Source organism: Marmota flaviventris, chromosome 8 (assembly GCF_047511675.1).
Source record: "Marmota flaviventris isolate mMarFla1 chromosome 8, mMarFla1.hap1, whole genome shotgun sequence".
Classification (NCBI taxonomy): Eukaryota; Metazoa; Chordata; class Mammalia; order Rodentia; family Sciuridae; genus Marmota; species Marmota flaviventris.
The window spans coordinates 53,802,864-53,825,872 of NC_092505.1; the positions used below are offsets into that span (position 1 = coordinate 53,802,864).

The 23,009-nt window shown below is 36.3% G+C and overlaps 1 protein-coding gene across 3 annotated transcripts in view; it reads left to right on the plus strand.

Moving 5' to 3' along the window:
- Nucleotides 1-22,406, plus strand: part of Osbpl11 (oxysterol binding protein like 11) — an 80,184-nt gene extending 57,778 nt beyond the window's left edge. For all 3 annotated transcript variants that reach the window (XM_071615252.1, XM_027936062.2, XM_071615251.1), the window contains exons 12-14: nt 11,666-11,848; nt 17,438-17,591; nt 20,732-22,406. In XM_071615252.1, the coding sequence (XP_071471353.1) occupies nt 11,666-11,848; nt 17,438-17,591; nt 20,732-20,797 (403 nt within the window). In that variant the 3' untranslated portion in view covers nt 20,798-22,406. The remainder of the gene's footprint in view (nt 1-11,665; nt 11,849-17,437; nt 17,592-20,731) is intronic.
- The last annotated feature ends 603 nt before the right edge of the window (nt 22,407-23,009 follow it).

Here is a 23,009-nt window from a genome sequence, read left to right on the forward strand (position 1 = left end):
CGTGGGCTAGGCAAGCTCACCGCCACTGAGCTAAATCCCCAACCCCTACTCTATGCCTTTTTTTTTTTTTAATGTATTTATTTGTTCTAATCAGTTATACCTGACAGCAGAATGTTCTTCAATTCATTGTATACAATGGAAAACAATATTTCACTTCTTTGGTAATACCCAAAGTAGGGTTTTATGCTTCTTGAAGACAAAATGATGTAGATTTTTCATCAGTAATATTTACTGCATACTTACTTTTATTTTCTGATCTAATCTTTGTCTTGTCATTAATCTTACTGTAGAAGTCTGAAGTACTTGCTCAATTATTTAGTAAAGGTCTTTATAACCAGACATGGTGGAGCACATCTATAATCCCAGCAACTCAGGAAGCTGAGCCAGGAGGATCACAAGTTCAAGGTTAGCCTCAGCAACTTAGCAAGACCCTGTCTCAAAATAAAAAGGGTTGAAGATGTGGTTCACTGGTTAAGCATCACTGGGTTTGATCCCCAGTACCAAAAAAATTTTTAAAAATAGATATCTCTCTAGGAAGAGATTCTATTTATGAATAGATATCTCTCTTCAATAAATAGTTATTGAAGACTTCCCTACATTCATTATCTTCAAAGTATTACTCTTCAGTGTGAATTCTCACACGTTTTGCAAATATGGCCCTATGAATAAAGAATTTCCCACTCTGATTTCATTCAGCTGTGTCTTTAGTATAAATTTTCTGGTGCTCATTAAGAGACTCTCTCCTGTCAAAGACTTCTCTGCCTTCATTACTTTAGGGCTTTCTCCCCAGTATTAGTTGTCTTGAATTTGTTAAGGTGAAAGCTTCCTCTGAAGGCTCTTCCACAATGATTTCAGAAATAGCATTTCCCCCCTTTGAGTCTGGAGACTGCCATTCTTTGAATCCTTTTCTAGGCTTCCTGTCCTAGATCAGGAGCCCCAAGTTTCTGTGCTATACAGGTGCTAAAAAAAATCATAGGGACAACTCTTAAGAAACCAGAAAGCCAGGAAATGATACATGATCTCTTGACATTGATGAGGACCTTTGCTTAGACTGTGTTGGACCTTATTATATTCCTACCTCAGACTCATGAGCCACTGGGATTACAGGTTTGTTTCATCTCACAGTGAGTATCATGTGACTCCTTTTTAAAAAAATTTTTAGTTGTAGATGGACAAATACCTTTATTTGGTTCTATTTTTTTGTTTTATTTTTATGCAATGCTGAGGATAAAATCCAGCGCCCTGCACGTGCTAGGCAAGCACTCTACTGCTAAGCCACAACCTCAGCTCCTCATATGGCTCCTTTCTTAAGCATCTGACTGTCCTTTGCTCAGTTGCTTCTCTGTGAAAACACGGCAATGAGAAGAAGATGGATTCTCGTCTTTCTAAAGCAGTCCTATGTCTGATGCGCTTGATGCAATCACACGACCTATGCACTAGTACAGAAAAACCCAGGGCCTTGCACAGACCAGGTCTCTACCATTTAATTACATCCTCAGCTTCTTGAGTCTTACTGTTCAAATATTGGATCAACTACAGAATGTTCTTGCAGATATGATTTGGTTCTTGCTGCACCAATAAGAGACTTCAGGGTCAAATGCAGTCCTGACTCTGTGCTGAGAAGTCTATGGCTACACAGCTTTCCAGAGGGATCTGTATGCCTGTCTAGCACATCAGTTCCAACCACATTCAGGTTCATATGGTTTGGGTATTTCTGCATTGCAGCTGTTGAAACAGTTTTCCATGGGTCGAAGATATGCTCCAAGGTCCAGAACTCAATAGTGCCAGCGTCCCAATCCCTGTTCCAGATGTGCTGGGGGACAATGAGGCACTGAGGCATAATGTCCTGCCCCCCCCACCCCCCGCACATACACACACACCTGGCAGGATGCACAGCCTGCAGAAGCCATCAGGTCCCAAGAGAGGATGTCCCAAAGTGCAGCCCCTTAAATGTTTATATTTTCCTAATTAATTGTTTTCTTATATGTTAAGTCTTCATTTAAATATTTAGTGCTTTATTTTTATTTTAATTTATAGTTTTGTTTCTGAATACAAACATTTTTAACATTGATCATTACTATATATGCTTATTTTAGAATATTTTTATTTGTAGATAGACATAATACCTTTCTTTTTTAAATTTATTTTTATGTGGTGCTGAGGATCAAACCCAGTGTTAGGCAAACACTCTACCATGTGAACTATAGCCCTAGCCCCTATATATGCTTTTAATGAAAATTGAAGCATAATTATTATAAAAAGAAAAGAACCAGGTTATTTATTGTTTTTACCTAGAGAGTTTTAAGCCTGTGTTCAGTAACTTGTTATTACACAGTAACTATAGAAGATACTCAAACTGGTTTACCACTGAAAGAAGATCTATCAGCAAACATTGTGTTAGGGAGGTATATAGATCCATTATTTCCATTCTTACCATTCTTGCTGTAATGCACTACATTTGAAGCATTGGGAAACTCTGATGTTTCATTTCCATTTTTTCCCTCCATCCCATCCCACCCTGCAATATCTTTTTCCTTTGGATCTAATGCTGCATAAATATGCATTGTCTCATGCCTGGATGCTGTGCTGAGCGGTAACAAGTTGTTGCTTTTGTTATCTGTTATAGAGCTGCTTACTTTAAATTAGTAGATCATGAATAGCTTTTCTTGCATGTCTAACATAAAAGCATTTCGTGTAAAAAATAAAATAATAGCAACTATCAAAGTGGAAAAAAATAAAAAGAAATAGCATTTCCCTCCTTGAGTTTTCTGATATCAATAAAGCTGGAGCTCTCTGACTGAAGCCTTAACCACATTCATTACATGTTTAGAGTTTCTGGACTATATGAATTTTCCTGTTTTAGCATTAAGCTAAATCTCTGGCTGAGTACTCTCCAACATTAATGACATGTTTTCTCTCCAGCATGAACTCTTTGGTGTTGGAGAGGAAGAACCACACTTAATACATTTTTAGGATTTTCTCTCATATGAATTATATTATCTAAGGGCGGGATATTGATTAAAGGTCACACGTAACACATTTCTTGAGTTTTTGTCCAGTATAAATTCTTTCATGTTTTTGAAGAAATGCACAATGAGAGTTGCCTTTCAGTTTCCACCTTAGTTAGTTTTTCCCCAATATGCTTAATGAGGGCTGGGGTTGTGGCTGAGTGGTAGAGCACTTGCCTGGTACGAATGAGGTGCCCTGGGTCTGAGCCCCAACACCAACACAAAACCAAACCAAAGTATGAATGTGCTTTATTTTTATAAATTTTTAAAATAAAAATAAAGCTTTTCCATAGGCATTTTCTCCAGTGTGAGTTCTCTCATATCTATATGGTGTAAATAATGACTGTAAAATTCTTCAAAATCATTATAATTCCTCAATAAGGTTTTTCTCCTGTGAACTCTACTGGGTCAGTTAAGAAAGAAAATCCTTTTTAAGGATTTCTAAGATTTATTCTATCCTATGGGTTATCATGTGTTACACTAATATTGAGCCATGAATGGAAACTTCATATTCATTACAATTCCAAAGGTACTTTTCCTATTCTAAATCTACTAAGAAGGAAATAAGCTGTTAAAGCCTTGTCCACAAATATTCATTTGTATTTGCACAAAGGAATTCTTTGATATTCTTTTTCCCACATTTAGTACCCTTAGTGTTAACCTCTATTGCATGTTAGAATTTTCTTCTTTTCCAACAACTTAACTACATAGCTATTCTGATTAATTTTTAACCCTTAGTTGCATTTTGAACACTTGATATATTGTTTGTATTTATGCAAGTATCCCTTTATAAGAACTTAGGTGTAGCAGGTGTGGTGGCGCACGCCTGTAATACCAGTGGCACGGGAGGCTGATACAAGAGGATTGTGAGTTCAAAGCCGGCTTCAGGAACTTAGCAAAGCCCTGAGCTACTTAGCTGTCTCTAAATAAAATACAAAAAAGAATTGAGATGTGGTTCAGTGATTAAGCATTCCTGGTTTCAATCCCTGGTATAAAATAAAATAAAGGGCAAATAATAGTAACTTGGGAAAATATGCCACTAAAAAGAACTTATAGTTTTAAGCTCAACTTTTTTCCCTAAATTCAAAATAGCCAAACCTTTTACATGAGTCATTGTTTTATATTACCTTAAATTATGATATATATAAATTATAAGAAATGAATATATTTCTGGGACTCCCTAATGTAGAGAATCAGAATTCATCCCTTCAGATCTTATCTTTGCTATGATAGGTAACTCCTTCTGGAAAATTATCCTGCATAGAAATTTGCTCTTGGTTTTTAAGTTCTGCTTCAGTGGCAGGTGTAGAATGGAGTGAGGGTGGGTAGTGAGCTGAGATTAGAAGTTAGGATAGCAGTTGGGCATTCAGAACTGAAAGACTTCAAGAAGTAACTAAAAGGATGTAGAGGGGAAAACAAAGTGTCCATAGTAACTTAGGCTGATGTCCTGGTTATCTACAGCTACTAATAAACTTTAAAACAACAATTTGTTATTATCTCTCACAATCCTGAGGGTCGCGTAGACTTCAACTGGGTTATTCCAGTTGGCAAATTTCATGTGGTTGTTGCCAGATGTTAGCTGGGGCTTCAGTCATCTAAAGGTTCAACCTGGCTGGAGATCTAAGGTAGCTGACTCACATGAGAGGTAGTTGATTGGCCTTTGGCCAAGTGGGTAGCTGGGGCTGTCATTCAGAGGACCTACATGAACTTTCCCATGTGACTTGGGCTTTTCCCATCCTGGCAACTTGAAGTTAGGTTTCTAGAGGCATGATCCCAAAGCAAGCATTCTAAAAGCTGTACTGTAGTGGGGATTGAATTGTACTGGGGACATATGTAGCTCTGAGCTACATCTTCAGTCTTTTTTATTTTGAGACAGTCTCACTAAATTTTTAAGACTGGCCTCGAACTTATGAACCTCCTCCCTTTGCCTCCTGAGTAGCTTGGATTTCAAGAGTGTACTACCACACCTGGCCTTTATTGGCATTTGATATCTATTTTTCTTTTTTATTTCTTTTTTTTAAAGACTACGAATAAAGGCTGGGGATGTAGCCCAATGGTTGAGCACTTGCCTAGCATGTAGGAGGCCCTGAGTTCAATCCTAGGACTGCAAAAAAACAAAAAGCAAAAAAAAAAAAACATGCTTACGACCAAAATCATTAATATTATCAGGTGGACATCCTCATTTTTGTTAATGAGCAGATATTATATTTACCTCCTTATTTGTCTGTTTGTTATTATCTACCACCTTATTGGCTTCTTTACCTTCCCTACCATTTATCTTCAATGCACATTTGTTGGTCTTATAAATTGGAAGTGTAACACTTTCTTCCAGCATAGTGTGCATGCAAGCATCCTCTTTCTCTCCTTGGCACTCACTGTTTCCCCAATTCTTTAAGGAATAATTATAGCTGATTCCAAAGTTTCCTCATCTTCTCTATTCTGCCATCTCTGAAAACGAGTGATTTTACAAGATTGATGTTAGAAATGTTTCCTATTCTTAACACCTTTTCTTATTTGATTTTACAAAATTTGTAACTTCTTTTATGCCTTTATTTAATGGTCATACCTCCCTCCTTAGAGATAGCCTAGTTTTTTATAGCTGTCTGCAATTGGAGCAGACGCATTATCTGCTGTCTGTATTTGGTATAAATATATTATATTCCACCTGACTTCCCTTACTTCCTCATTTTCCACAGCTATCTCTGATGTGACCAAGTGAGCCTACTTAATATTCATGGTTTCCTATCCATTTTCTGGTCCCATTTTCCATGTTTGCTTAGGATGATTATTACATATATGATAATTATCTGAAAGTAAAATATGTATCGTGTGATATAGTATCATCAAGATTTTAGGATGATTTATGTATATACAACTGTATACTAGAGATATGGAGAAATAAATACTCTCTCTGCCATCAGGAAGCTTTCAGTTTCCTGTTAAAACCCAGGATACTTCTCATGGAAAGCATTTTTAGGGAAAACTCATATAATAGACAGTTAGAAATAAAGTCTGTCATTATAATAACCATAAAGATAGCAAAGGACAGACATACTGTGGAGCTAGGATTAGATAATTGCTGTACCTAAAATAAGTTTTAGCTCTGACTCATCTGTTAAAAAAAGAAACATGAGGGCTGGAGTTGTGGCTCAGCGTAGAGCACTCACCTAGAACACACAAGGCACCGGGCTTGATCCTCAGCATTACATAAAAATAAATAAATAAAATATTGTGTCCAACTACAACTAAGGAAAAAAAATTTAAAAAAAAAGAAAGAAACATGATGCTCAACATACTTCTCATTTTCTGATAAAGGAAGCATATCACTTTTTCAAGAAAGAAACTATTTTCCTGGCACTGATTCCAATGGAGTTTGTTACACATATGCTTACATAGTGGCATTGAACGACATAATAGATAGTGTCTTCTTCAATACTTTTTCATAAAGTGTAGTTACCCTTCCATAAGAGTATTGAGTCTCAAAAATGTAAAAGGTTGTGGAATTTTCAGAAATAGACAAGTTCTAGTTGTCTATTAGAAAGTGAGAAAGCAGGGGCTGGGGATGTGGCTCAAGTGGTAGTGCACTCACCTGGCATGCGTGAGGCACTGGATTTGATTCTCAGCACCACATAAAAATAAAAAATAGAGATATTGTGTCCACCTAAAACTAAAAAAGAAAATATTAAAAAAAAAAGAAAGAAGGCAACTGCTTTGTTATCATTTATCCTCGCTTTAGCGATGAATAGTATAATGGTTTAAAATTTAGCTTTTTGGTAAGTATCTTGAGGATAGTACATTCTCTATTCTGTCTCATTTATTGTTACAAGATTTACAGGCTTTAGATATTATTGAATCTTTTTAATAAAGAGGACCTGTCAGGGGCTGGGGTTGTGGCTCAGCAGTAGAGCACTCACCTAAGCATGTGTAAGGCACTCACTGGGTTCAATCCTCAACGCCACATAAAAATAAATAAATAAAATAAAAGTTTTGTGTCCAACTATTAAAAAAAATACTAAAAAATATTTTTTTAAAAAAGAGGACCTGTCAGTTGCCTCTGCAATAAGTGATCCCCAGTTTTGAGAACTTACCTCATAGTGGGTGTATTAAAATGTTAGCATCTAAATAGTTCTCATGGGTAGCCAACGTCTCAACCTGTTAGAGTTATTTAATGTCTTTATTTGAATGTTTGCCTTTGGTTTTGGAAGTTTATAGAACTGTTTTATAATGTATACTTAGCCATTCGATCAAATTGTTTCTTAAAATCATGCTTGCCTTCATAAAGATACTTATCAAAAGCAATGGTTAAATGAAGAGTAGAATTTATTTGAAGTATATTCATTTCAAACCATAACAGTCATGTATAAAACTAAAAGACAAACTAATAACCCAGTTATTGTCAGGTAAGATAAATGGCTGCTCTTAAGAATCACAGAGCCTAGCATGAAAAGACATATCAAAGTTGACATGCCAGAAAAACCACAGCTTTTGATCCCAGCTTTAACTTTTTGTCGCCTGAGTGGCCACATGTAAAAATATACTTAAAACAAGTAAATAACTTTTTTATAAACATTATCTAAAGTCTCTCAGCCTTGTTGAGGGAGAGGTCCATTTTATAGATGAGGAAATTGAGACTCTTTAAGGCCCTCAGCAGAACTAGTCTCTCTGATTCATATACCATGATCTTTTTGCTTGGACTGTAGTGCTTTTAAAGAATTGCGAAATTTTTCTCATTTCTCCCCAAATTAGGAAACATTTGCATAAACTAACTTTTTTTTTTTTTAAGTTGTGTATGGACTCAATGCCTTCATTTGTTTTTATGTGGTGCTAGGATTGAACCCTGTGCCTCACACTTGTGAGGCAAGTGCTCTACCACTGAGCCACAACCCCAGCCCTAAATTCCTAAACTTTATACTGTGTTTGGGCAGGAAGCCCAGACTACTACGAAGAAGCAGAGTGACAGAGTTGGTTGGCTGTGAGCAGAGCTGAACTTCATTTCTTTGGGTATTTCTCTAATTTCCCTTTGTCTTGTAAAATAATTCTCCAATACCACTGCTACAAAATCATGGTTATGTCAGTCTTGAGGTCAAGTTGTTTTGAGGAAACTTGTACCTCCAAGTACTGTAAAGACTTGAACTTTAGAGTTCATTTGGATCTATATTTAAATCCTGACTCTACTGTTTACTAGCTGTGTGATTCGGGGCCGTTAATCTAAATTTTTGACCCTTTGTTTCCTCATCTACAGAAATAGAATAGTTATAAGCCTTGAAAAATAAATTATGTAACATGTTAGCCTATTGTAAATGTTCGGCAAATGCCAGAAACACTGACCTCTTGTGTATGTTTTTGTTCCCACTTACTCTTTCTGGGTGGTGATATTAATTTGAACATATCATTTAAGCTCTTTGAGAATTAATCTTCTCATTCATCAATTGATACATTTATTAAACACCTATTTACTAGACATTCTGCTAAGTACTAATTGGGCATTCAGAGATGAAACCCATTCCATGCTTGATGAGAGTACATAGTCTTTTGGGAGGGTATGGCAAACTCAGAATAACAGTACCATATGATTAGTATGGGCTTAGGCCAGAAGATAAGATATGGCTTCTAAAGAAAGGTGGTGCTTGAATTGAGTCTTGAAGGATATTCTAGGAGTATAACCAGAAAGGAAAGATGTTTCAAGTAGAGGGATTAATATGTTGGTATGTAAAATGAGTTAGATGAAAATCGTTGTGGAAGTTCTTTGTGTATTTTGAATTAGACCAGAGGGTGGCAGTCTATAGCCTTTCAGCCAAATCTGGTCTGACATGTTTGTGTAAATACATATTTATTGGAACACAGCCTCGTCCGTTATTTTACTTGATATCTCTGAATGTTTTCATTCTACAGTGATAAAGTTTAGTAGCTGTGAAGAGATAGTCTGACCTGAGAATCCAAAGAAGTTTCTTTCTGGTACCTTATAGAAGTTTGTCAACACTTTATTAAATGGTTGTGAAGAATTGTTTTTAGTAAATTGAGGTGAAGTCCTTCTCTCTTCTTGTGTTCCTTTGCAGGTTCCTCATAACCTGCCTCTGGTATGTGTGGCTTCTGACCCCTTCCCCAGTTCTCTTTGTGCTGCTTTTGCTGTGCATGTGTTCTAAGCACTGTATAACCCAGCATTTATGAGCAAAGACCTGATTATTTATTCAGTGGAAAGGCTTGTGAGAGATAAGGATAATGGCAGTAAAAGAAAGATCAAGTAAGCCAGGTGTGGTCATGCTCACCTGTAGACCCAGCTACTTGGGAGGCTGAAGCAGGAATGGTTTGATTCCAGTCTGAACAGCATTAGCAAGACCCTGTCTTTAAAAAAAAAAAAAAAAAAGATCAAGTAAGACAAGTAAGAAATAGATTATTATTCCTCAGTTCTGAAAATGTAATTCTGGGTTGGATGGAGAAGGGAAAACATGTGTGTGCAGTGTCATCTCATGTGCTGTTTGGTTAGAGATAAGTTTTCAAGGAAGTGGAGGATATTGGCAAGTGGGATCAGAAGAACTGGAAGAACATCATGAGAAACATTCAGTCTGTCAAGAAATCCTTAGCAGTTCAATTATTTAAGTTCATATACCTCAAAGCACAACCCAAAGTTCCCACCTTATGGTAAGCAAATAGATGATAGTCATGATGTGTCCAGTGACTTACAATTACTCCGTTTGCTCTTGCATTCTAAGCCCTTTTATACCTTGATCTCTAAGATTCGGCTCTTGGGTCATTTATTTGTTGATCTCTTCATACCTCTTCTTTGAGCTTGAGTTTGCATACAAACTGACTAAAAACTGTGGGCTCCCTAAATTCCACTTTGTCTTTCGTGTTCTCTTGGCTTATACCTAACAAATGCTCATTAGGAGTCCTGTGCTGATGCCTTTGGTCTATTAAGTTCTCTTTTGAAACCAGGTAAACCATATAATCTCTGGAACACTAATTAGATCTTAACCTTTGCCATTGTTGCCTGAGTTTTGACCCTCTTTTAATCTAACCCTATCTCATCTGATCTGTGTCCTAATATTTCATTAAAAATTATAGACCTAGTCTTAGCAATTTAGCAAGACCCTGCCTTTAAAAAAGAAAGACTGGACTGGGATTATAGCTCAGTGGTAGTGCACCTGTACCCTTGTGTTTAATCCCTAGTACCAACCCCACCCCCAAAAAAGAAAAGAACTCGACAATTATGTGTAACGATAATGCCATAATAAACAAATAATTAGGCCTATTCCTATTCTAGCCTTCATTTGAGCTGTATCAGTACAACTGTCTTTTTGTTAAACAGCCAGATAATTCTTCATTAAAATTGAACAACAGTGTTTAAGGTCTCTCTGAGTTTTATATTGATAGTGAAATTTTTTATACAACAGTGCATTTTTAATTTTTCTGTTTTAGACAAAGGATTTAAAAATGTTTAATGTATCCTTTTATATTTTCCATACTTATTGATTTGTCTAGATTATATGTTTAATTTAAAATTACGTTTATATGGTGTTTTAGTCAGCTTTTTCAGGGCTGTGACTGAAAGACCTGATGAGAACAATTAGAGGAGGAAAAGTTTATCTGGGGAGCTGGGGTTGTGGCTGAGCAGTAGAGCGCTGACTTAGTATGTATGAGGCCCTGGGTTTGATCCTCAGCACCACATAAATAAATTTTTTTAAAATTTATTTTGGGGATTCTGGGTTTCAGAGGTCTCAGTCCATAGGTGGTCAACTCCATTTCTTGGGCACCTGAGATGAGGCAGGACATCACGGCAGAAAGTATGTGGTATAGGAACACAACTCAGGACGTGATGATCAGGAAGGAGAGAGAGAGACAGATGTTGTCTCCACGGACAAAATATAAACCCCAAAGGCACAGTCCTAATTACCCACCTCCTCCAGCCACACCTTGCTGTTTACCACTCAGTTAATTCCTGTCAGGGATGAATTCACTGATTAGGTTAAGGCTCTCCTAACCCAATCCTTTCAATTCTCAACTTTCTTGAATTGTTTCACACATGAGCTTTTGGGGGAAACCTGACACCTAAACCATAACATTTGGTTTAAATACAAAACTTGATATATCCAGAACTCCAGATTTTTAAATAGGACTCGTAAAAATAAATTGAATAGATTATAGTGTCCAAACATTTTAGACTGTAATACAGAAGGAAATGTTTAAGATCATACTTTATTTATGGTAATGAAGTCTGTGGTTTGATGCCTATTATTCTTTTTGGAGGTTTGCAGCAGGTACTGTTGATTTAACCCAGGGGCAATTTACTACTGAGCCACATCTCCAGCACTTTTTATTTTTTGAGACAGTGTCTCACTAAGTTGCTGAGGCTACCTTGAACTTGAGATCTTCTTTTGTAGCCTCCCGAGCCACGAGGATTACAGACGTATGCCACCATGTCTGGCCTTGATGCCTAATATTCTATCTAAAGACTAAAATTGATGTTTGAAAAGAAATTATCTAGGAAAGTGTTATAAAATTTACAAGGAGTTTGTTTGATGCCCACTAATTTAAATGAGCTCTGTAACTTTTTTAAATTGAATATGCAGGGTGTGTTCTTGGGCTTCAGAACCTAAGAAATAAATTTAGTATCACTTATCACTTATTAGAATATATCTTTATTTTCTGCCTGCTTCTAGGGTTACAGCTGAAGTAAAGCATAACATTACCAACACTGTGGTATGCAGAGTGCAAGGGGAATGGAATAGTGTTCTCGAGTTCACTTATAACAATGGAGAGACAAAGTATGTGGACCTGACTAAATTGGCCGTAACAAAGAAAAGAGTAAGACCGCTGGAGAAGCAGGATCCATTTGAATCTAGGTATGTTGTCCTTTTTTTTTTTTTTTTTTTTTTAATATATATATTTTTAGTTGTTGATGGGCTGCCGCAGTCTGGCTGGGTAAAATAACCGGGGGGTGACAAGCAACTTGTGAAGATTGAAACAGCGGGAGCCGCTTTATTACGGGATAGCAGAGGTATATATACTTAACTAATTACACACAGCTTAACTTAATTAACATCATCTAGATACAGCAGTCAGTCATTAAGGAATCCTCATCAACTTAATGACTCACTGGCATTACTTCCTCCTGGCAAAGTGCCAGGCGCCATCTTGACTTGATTGTGGCCCTCAACAATGGGCCTTTACTTTATTTATTTATTTATATATGGTGCTGAGAATCAAACCCAGTGCTTCACACATGCTAGGCAAGCATTCTATCACTAAGCCACAACCCCAGCCCCAGTACATTATCTTTGCTTCCATCCAGGAAACTCAGAAGCTCTGGATCTTAATCTAGGCCTTTTAAGTAATTTGTGACCTCGGATAAGTCACTGTACCAGTTTGCATCAGCTTCCTTCTCATCTAAATTAAAAGGATTAAAGTGATCTGATGCATTTAAACCTCTTACCAACTAATGCATTATATCAAATATTTGTAAACTGAACAAAAATATTAACAATATTAAAGAATCAAAGGATTACTATCATTATCATAAAAGCTCTTACTAAACTGAACAAAAATATTAACAACATTAAAGAATCTAGGATTACTATCATCATCATAAAAGCTCTTACAAATCATTAGCAAAAAGGAGGACACCTCAATAGGAAAATGGACAAAGAATGCAGAGTATAATTCACAGATACAGAAATGCCCACTGGAGAAGTCAGAATGGCAGTTATCAAGAATACAAGCAATAATAAGTGCTGGAAAGGATGTGGGGGAAAAGGTACACTCATACATTGCTGGTGAGACTGCAAATTGGTGTAACCACTTTGGAAAGCAGTGTGCAGATTCCTCAGAAAACTTGGAATGGAACCACCATTTGACTCAGCTATCCCACTCCTTGGTCTACACCCAAAAGACTTAAAATCAGCATACTATAGTGACACAGCCATACCAATGTTTATAGCAGCTGAATTCACAGTAGCTAAACTGTGCAACCTACCTAGATGCCTATCAGTAGACGAATGGATAAATGGATATATACTGTGGTGTATATATACCACAGTGGAATATTACTCAGCATTAAAAGAGAATAAAATTATGGCATTTGCAGGTAAATAGATGAAGTTGGAGGATATCATGCTAAGTGAAGTAAGCAAATCCCAAAAAACTAAAGGCTGAATGTTTTCTCTGATTAGTGGATGCTGATCTGTGATGGGGGCAGGGCATAGGAAGAATGGAGGAACTTTGGATTGGGCAAAGGGGAGGGGTTATGATGTTAGGAAAGATGGTGGAATGAGATGGACATCATTACCCCAGGTACATGTATGATTGCATGAATGGTGCATCTCTACAATGTATACAACCAGAGAATTGAAATGTTGCATTCCGTTTGTGTATGATAAATTGAAATGCATTCTGCTATCAAATACAACTAAGTAGAACAAAAAAAAAAAAAAAAAGAAATGCCCACTGGGGAGAGAAACCATTTGAAGAGATAAAATTAATCAATAAAACAAATGCAAGTAGTCATATTCTTCTGCCTTAGCCTCCTGAGCCTCTGGGATTACAGGTGTGTCCCACTGTGCCTGGCAGTTCCATTGATTTTTAAGTGTTTTTGGTTTCTGCTCTTTTTTATTTCATTTTTTTCTAGTTGGTCATCATTTGCTAATATTTTTTCTAATTACTTAAACTGGCTGTTAAACCAGTGGTGAGAAAACCTTTCCTGTAAAATAATAAAGAATAAATTTAAGGGCCAGATGGCTTCTGCCACAAATATTCAACTCTGATGTTGCAGCATGAAAACAAGAGACACAAATAGATAATAAGTAAACAGTTGGATCTTGTTATGTTAAGTTAAAAATTTATGTACTAAAAGGCCAGAGTTTAACCCTTGGGTTGGTTTTCATTTTTTTTTTTCTTTCTTAAACATTTAATGCTATATATTTTCCTCTAAGGACTGTTTTATTTATATTCTACAAGTTTTGATGTTTTCATTTTGAAATATTTTCTGGTTTCCCTCATGAGTGATTGATAGACTGATTTTTTGCAGTGCTGGGGATTGATTCTAGGGCCTTACATACTTTAGGCAAGTCCTCTACACTGAGCTATATCCCCAGGTCCTTTTTTTTAAAAATTTTTTTTTGACTTATGAAATTATTTTAAAATATTATTGATAATTTCCAAATACTTGGAGGTTTTCCAGAAATCTTTTCATTATTCATTTCTAAGTTAATTTCATTTTGGTCAAAGAATGTTGTTTTAGTCAGCTATTTCACCACTATAACTAACACAGTTGTAGCAGAGGAAATGTTTATATGAGGGCTCACAGTTTCAGAGGTCTTAGTCCATAGAAGGCCAGTTTCATTCTTCAAGGCTCAAGGTGAGGCTGAACATCATGGCAGAATAGTGTGGCAGAGGGAAGCAGCTCACATGATTAGGAAGTAGAGAGGACCCTACTTGCCAGATACAAATATATACCCTAAAGACATGCCCCCAATTCCCACCTCCTCCGTCCACACCCTAGCCCTTCAGTTTACCACTCAGTGAATCCCTATCAAGGGATTAATTAATCACTGATTGAGTTAAGATTCTCACAACATAGTAATTTTTCCACTGAACCTTCTTGCATTGTCTTACATGTGAGCTTTGGGGGATATCTCACATCCAAACCATAACAAATGTACTTTGTATGATTTAATACTTTAAATTTGTTTTTAATCCTTTAGATTTTTTTTTAAGTATCTTTATTTATTTTTATGTGGTGCTGAGGATCGAACCTGCACATCCTAGGCAAGCACTCTACCACTAAGCCATAACCCCCAGCCCCTTAGATTTGTTTTATGACCCTGAATGTTTTCTATCTTGGTAACAGTTTCATGTGTACTTGACACAAATGTGCTTTCTGTTGATATTGGGTGAGTGTCCTATTAATGTTACTTAGGTCAAGCAAATTTGCAGTAATTTTCATGTTCTCTATATCCTTACTGTAATTTATTCTATCAACTGAGATCAGTTATTGGAATTCCAATTATTATTAAATATTTTTCCTTGCAGTTCTGCAAGTTACTTTATTTTACTGGAAACCCTGTTGTTAGGGGTATACACATTGATAATTGGTTTGTATTCTTGATGTATTGATCCTTGATCATTATAAAATGTTCTTCTGTCAGTAGTAGTCCTTACTTTGAAATGTACTTTGACGTTAAAATTTCCACATTTTTTAAAAAAACACAACTTTATATATAAAGATATGTATTTCCACATTTTTTAAAAACACAACTTCATATATAAAGATATGTTTTATAAATGTATTAACCTGTTTCATTATAGATTCAACTGTATTGGTAACTTTCCTGGGTGTTACAATCATTACCATAATCATTTTTATAATCTTTTCCTCCTACCTTAAGGTACTTCTCATCCATTTACAGTTAACTTCATTCTTATCCCCAGATCCATGTAATCACTAATCTACTTTCTATCTCTGTAAATTTGTCTTTTCTATATATTTTCTATAAATAGAATCCTATAATCAGTATGCCATCTATTATGCTCTGCCTTCTTTCTTTAGCGTAATATTTTTGAGGGTTATCTGTGATGTAAAGCATGTATCAGTTCACTCCTTTTTATTGCTAAACTATGTGTATCCCATTGTGTGGATATATTATCTTTTACATATCTATTCAGCAGTTGATAGACATTTCCAGTTTTAAGCTGTGATGAATAATATTGTTGTGAAAACTTTGTACAAATTTGTGTGAATACACTTTGTTTTCTTGGATAAATACTACACGTACAGTTGCTGGGTTGTATGGTAGTTTTATGTTTAAATGTTGGAAAAACTGCCAAACTGTTTTCCAAAATAACTATACCATTTTACATTCCTACCAGCAATGTATTAAGGTTCTAATTTCTCCATATCTATGCTAATAGAGTCTGTATTATTTGGTTTGTTGGGGGGTTGTTTGTTTGTTTGGGTCCTGGGGATTGATCTCAGGGGCACTCATTCACTACTGAGTCACATCCCTAAACCTATTTTGTATTTTATTTAGAGACAATGTCTCACTGAGTTGCTTACGCCTCACTGTTGCTGAGGCTGGCTTTAAACTTGCAATCCTCCTGGCTCAGCCTCCTGAACCTCTGGGATTACAGGTGTGCGCCACTGCACCGGGCTGTATTATTTCTTATACCCATTCTAGTGGTATGAAATAAAAATGGTTTTAATTTATATTAATGAATGGTATTGACCATATTTTCAAGGGCTTGTTAGCTATCTCTCTTCATTATGAAATGTGTTTATATATATTTTACCCATTTTTTCTATTGAATTGTCTGTCTTCCTTTGGGGTTGTAGGAGATCTGTGTAAATTCTAGATTAAAATTCTTTATTGTATATGTATTCTACAACTTTTTTCCTAGTCTCCTACTCTTCTTTTTTGTATGTGACTGGTGGGTGAGATTGAACCCAGGGGCACTTCATGAGCCACATATTTTGAGACAGGGTCTCTCTAAGTTGCTTAGTATCTCACTAAGTTGTTGAAGCCTCTAAATTTCAATCCTCCTGCCTCACCCGCCTGAGCTGCGGGATTACAGGCATGCACCACTGCATTCAGCATTTTTTTTATTGTGTTTTTTTCAATATAAGTTTTTACTTTTGATAAGGTAGTATTATCATTGGGTTTTATGAATTGTGGTTTTGGTATTGTACCTAAGAAATCTCTTGAAGTCTCAAAGATTTTCTCCTATAAGCTTCTCTTTGGTGTTTTAATGTTAAAAGCCTTACATTGAAGTCTACAATCCTCTTTGAGTTAATTTCTATCAGTGGTGTGATATAAGGATCTAATGAGTTCAGCTGTTTGCATGCATGTCCAGTTGTCCCAGCACCATTTGTTGAACAGACTATTCTTCCCTGAAAGAATTGTTCTGGTATTTTTCATTTGCTTAAGGTTTCAACTTCTCCCTCCCTATGGCCTGTAAATTCTCTAGGCAATAAGTTGAAGCACTCATAGGATTCCCCTCATTAGTTTGCTTCTCTCAAAGACCACTGTGCAACACTGACTTTTGTGCAATACTGAAAACCAGTCCTGTTATTTCATCATGTTCAAAAATACAAATGGGCCAGGCATACTGGTGCACCCCTATAATCTCAGCAGCTCAGGAGGCTAAGGAAGGAGGATTGTAAATTCAAAGCCAACTCCAGCAACTTAGACCACAGTACCAAAAAGAAAGAAAAGAAGAGAGGAAAGAAAGAAAATTATTTTTAATTTTAAAAGAAGCAAAAGCAACCTGAATATCAACCTTAGGGCCATAGTGTCAGTACTGTGGTAATTCATAGGCATAAATTTGCAGATCTGATTTAGCAAATGCAATTTTTAGAAATCATTGTAATTTTGAGGCTATCACCCTATTTAATTATCTTTTAAAAAACAAATGTGAAATATACAGTTTTTGGATTTTAGGCGATTATGGAAAAATGTGACAGACTCTCTGAGGGAATCTGAAATTGATAAGGCCACAGAGCATAAACGAACACTGGAAGAACGGCAGAGGACAGAAGAAAGGCACCGTACTGAAACAGGCACACCTTGGAAAACCAAATATTTTATTAAAGAGGTATGTTCTATAGGAATTCAGGCTAAAATTCATATCTCTGCTTAGAACTTTGGCTTACCAGGCTTTGTTGAATTGCTATCACTTATAAATTTTATTTTATTAATTTGTTTACTAATATGTGGTGCTGAGGATTGAACCCAGGGCCTCACACATGCCAGGCAAGTGCTCTACCACTGAGCCATAACTTATACATTTTATTTTTAAAAATTAATGTCCCTCTACTCTCCCTCTGAGATAAATAGATAGATAGATAGAATAGAGAGATAAAATAGAGAGATATAGATAGATAGATGGATCTTCCATTTTTTCCCCATTTGCTATTAAACACTTCCCATTAGAATCTATTGGTTTTATCTTCTTAAGTGAATGTTTCAAATTTCCTGTATGTAACACAAATAGGTAGTATATATGCTAAGTTTGACCCTAGAATGTACCTTGGATAGTTCATTTGCCTTTTCTAAGCTAAGTTTCCCCAGCTATAAAATGTGAGTAAATAAGCACATTGTAAAGATCAAAAAAGAAAATGTGTACAAGGGCAGGCATTTGAAGGCACAGCCTTTGAGGACATACTGAAAAGAGCTCTGTCCCTTCCTAGGTGAAGTTGGGCAATTCATTTAGCTTCCCATAGCCTCCATTTCTTCATCTATAAAGTGAAGTGATCAGACAGCATGTCTTCTCTTCTAAATCTAACATTCTATAATGTGATTAGCTGACATCTTTTTGGAACAACATGAATTACGATTTATCCACCAGGTGATTTAATTAACAACCTTGTGGTTGCTATTGTGAAGGAGAAATTACTGTGACAGGAAGGAAGACTTTATTCAAGTAGCTCAGTTGGTAGAGCATTTGCCTTACATGTATAAGGCACTGGGTTCAATCCTCAGCACCACATAAAAATAAATAAATAAAATAACGGTATTGGGTATGTCTACAACTAATATATATATTTTAAAGATTAGTGCAGTAGAAGATAGATTGCACTCAGTTTTGAAAACAGTAGTAACAAGTGGGGAATTTGAGTTAGTTGGGGTGAAGGGATGGATGGAAAATTATTAAGAGGTACTTATTTATTTTTGAGAGTGAAGTGGGAAGGCTTAATTGGATATCAAGGGTGGTGTATTTTCAGTAAATTGGTCCTCAGGATTCTTTGCTAAAACTGGGCTCAGTAGGTCAAGGATTGAGGCTTACTCAAGAAGACAACTCAAAGGAGCCTGACTAGTTTGGTTAAGGAAGGAATCCTTGTCACATGAGCCAAATAATTGCCATCCTTAAATGATTTTTTGGAAGAAGGTAAATAGAGTAAATACATAAAAAATATTTTTAAAAATACAAATAAATTGACAGGTGGCCCTGGGAGGTGATCAGTCTCTCATTCTGTCCTTAGGGACAGGCCTTTCTGTAATCCTGGGTCCCGGGACCTTACCTTTTCCAGAGACTACACAGGAATTTTGTCCCACTCTCCAGAGAGTCTGGGTGCTGGAAGCTGCTCTATCCAGCGCAGGCTCTCTAGGTGAAGGAGATCCCAGAATTCTCTGGTGGAGCCGTCCTGTTTGGTCTTAGGGGCACAACAGACTTCAGCGTGAACCACCCGCCACACAGGTCTCTCAAGACCAGCACCGTCATCACGTTCTGGCCAATACACCAGAAATATTAGTAGTTAGATCCTAGGAAAGTTCTTTACAATCCAAAAGGCAGAGTCTCGATGAGTTGCTTAGGACCTCATTGAGTTGCTGATGCTGACCTTGAACTCATGATCATCCGGTGGCAGCCTCTGGAGCTGCTGGGGTTACAGGTGTGTTCCACCATGCTCAACCTTAAACACAGTTTTTCAGGGTGATTTTTTGGTAGCTGAGACCACTGTGAAGCAACAGCACTTTGTACTCACATAGTTTATCATGAATTTTGCACTGCAGATCACCTTGCAGTTGCTTTCATTTGTTACTAAAATCATCCTTTGTGACTTATGAAGTTCATCTAATTCCTAGCATGATGGGACATGCCAGATTTCTCTTACTCCTTCTTTTATTTTAATAACAAACATTTCACATAATTTATTAAATGGTTGTTTGTTTTCTGTATCTCAGACAAATGTAAGCTTCCAGAGGACAGAAATGTGTTGTCCATTTTTGTTCTCTGTTGAATCCAAAGCACCTACAGCAATACCTGGAACTATAAATATTTGTTGTTGCAATTAATTGGTAGAACACACAAAGGATATGAGAAAGATTCCTAAGGGCCAGGATGGAGTTGCGTATCTCAGAGTAACCATGTATCATAAAGTATTTTTGTGGAATAAGTGCCCCTAGCTCCAAATCAAAGTATTATTTTTACTACATTAAGGAAAATTTATTTTTCACTTCCTAATTTGTAAATGTTTGTATTTTGGATTCTATTACTTTCTGTTTGTAGAATACTGCCTCAGCCCTCTCCCATGAGCAGTTTGAAACTAGTCTTACTTCGTAAATAAAATTGAGTTGGCTCCTATTAAAATAAATAAATAAATACAAATAAATTGAAGGACACACAGGGGTATAGACATAGGTTCACATCTGACTCTGCCTAGTCCTATAAACAATGAACTATGATCTTCGCTACCCTGATCTTAACTCTGCTAAGTTCTTACCCAGTGAGCCAAAGCATACATTCACTATAGCTCTTCTTTCTTCACTTTACTCTTCTCCCATTTTTAGTTCACTCTTTGACTCTGTCTCCTTCCAGTATCCTATTCATAGGACCCCAAAAAGTCAGAAAGAACCAAAAAACAACATTTGGGTAGTATAGATGCCAGATAGGAAAACAGCTAATACCTTCATGACATTTCTTTGTGATCCACCAGTGGCCCATAATTGAGAGAGCCTCAATCTGTAGGATGTTGGCAAAAATGGCAGAATTGCTGCACATGACTCCTAAAAAAAAAAAAAAAATTGTCCATAGGTCACAACCTAGGTTCTCCTGTACTAGATCTCACACAATTCTAGCTAAACTGACATCTTAAGCACAGACGCTTTATTACTTCACAAAACGTTGTCTTATTAAATGAGAAAATAGAACTCCATTTCAGTGACGATGTAGTTCTAGTTTTGGTTTTAATTTTGAAAATATTAGCTGAATTGTTCTTCCCCTTCTCCTTATTTCAGGGAGATGGCTGGGTTTATCACAAACCCCTTTGGAAGGTAATTTCAACAGCACAAGCAGCAGAGTGACACATGCTCTCTTAAGACTTGACCAAATGAGGTTCTTCTCTGTTTACCCTCAACCTTCCCGGACTGGATTCATTGCACTGAGTGACCTGCTTCCTGATTGCACAGATGGAAACTAACTGAACATGAATATGCCTACTTGGGCACTATTATACTGCAGCAAGACCAAAGTGTTAAAGAAACACGAGGGACCTCTCACCAACCTGTTCATGTGATGTGAGCAATACCATCTTAAAACCTTTTACCTGAATTTTAGATGATTAATCTTTCATCTAGTTCCTGGTCCTTAAAGCTGTTTGAATACCTATTTTTGCATAGGGGCAGCGGATACACACAACAGTGAGGACTCAGTGACTTTGATTTCTTTATAGTGAAAAGTGAAGTGTCTTCCAGAGTTTGTGTTTTGCTTTCTATCCATAACTGAAGTATTTACTACTCTTATAAACCAACCAAGAGGAGGAAGAACATGACCCAGAAGTGGATTCAGCCATTGTGCCTGAAATCAGTGTTATTAAAAAAAAAAAAAAATCACCAGATTGTAGTAACAAGGCATTCTTTTTCTTCAAAAAGACTGTGTGCCTGTGTCTGAGGAACTTATCCTTTATCCACCTCTGTTGGAACTCTTTTAAAAAGAATATTTATAAATTGATTACAATTATAACCATGGAGAATTTTTTCTTCTGAGCATTTTAATATACTTGAAAACAACCTTGACTTGAAAAATTTCAGAACATTTTTCAATATCTAGTTTTATTAAATATTACACTTGAGAGACAATTTTTTAAATGTGTTCATGTCAATATGATGAGATTTTGGCCTTTTAAGAACTAAGGCATTAAAGAAAATAGCAAATATTGAAAAATAAAACTGTTACTTTTTTCCTTATCTTTTTTTCATTTGTAGGTTAATATTCAGTATTATGTACTATCCCTCTGAATAAGTTTGCTTATCTTACCTCTGTTCATTCAAAAGTTAAAACAAATGACTATTTGTATTTGTCAGTAATTCAGTTATACATGTATATGTGACTGAACACATGGAATGTATGGTTTTATTTTATTTTCAAGTAAACTTAAATGCTGAGGAAAGTATGAAATAAAAAGATATCAGGAAGTTGTATTCAGGTACAAATCTTTTTTAAAATCAGTATTTTATTGAGGTTGAAGAATTGCTGGCAATTAAAAGAATAGCTCTAATTATGGTTTTCATCATTCAGTCAAGTATTTATTGAGTACCTGCTTATGGTGCTCAGCACTTGTTACTGCAAGCTACCTTAATTTTCCAAGAGTGGTGCCTTACTCTGTTTCTTCTGATGTGGTCTTCCAATCAGTGTGCATAATATGTACCTGTTATTCATCAGCCATGGTAGATGGCTGTGTCTGTTGCATCATCATAAGAAGTTTAATAAGCTTTGTGCTCTGATAAATTGTGTTCTGTTGGAGAGGTGATAGTAGGATGAAAATCACAAAACAATTTTTTCAACAAATTGTAAATTGTACACCATTTTAATGATTCCCTTTCATTTTTGCTGTGAAATGCACTGAAAACTCTCAAAGTGAGCTACAGTTCATGTGTTGAGAAAATTGAAAAATAATAAAAAAGTAGAGAGCAATGATGCATTTGTCTGTTTTATGAATAGAAAGAAAAGGGAAATTTTATTTAGTAGAATTATTGCCCTGCTCATCGGGGAACCATCAGTTTTTCTCTTTAAATCCTTACCTTCAGGAATCTCCAACTTAGCGAGTAATTTAATGAAAAATTAAAATGTTTAGCCGATTTGCTTATGTCTATTCCTAGTAGCTCAGGAGGCTGAGGCAGAAGGATCACAAGTTTGAAGTGAGCCTCACTTGGCAACTTAGTGAGACCCTATATAAAAAACTAAAATGTTTGCTGGGCACAATGGCCCATGCCTATAATACCAGCAGCTTGGGAGGCTGAGGCAGGAGGATTGTGAGTTCAAAGCCAACTCTAGCAAGTTAGTGAGGTACTAAGCAACTCAGCAAAAATCTGTCTCTAAATAAAATATTTAAAAGGGCTGGAGATGGGGAGGCTGGGGTTGTGGCTCAGTGGTGGAGCACTCGCCTAGCACCTATGAGGCCCTGGGTTCAATCCTCAGCACCACATATAAATAAATAAAATAAAGGTATTGTGTTTAACTACAACAAAAAATAAATAAATAAATATTTTTTAAAAAGTTATAAAAAGGGCCGGAGGT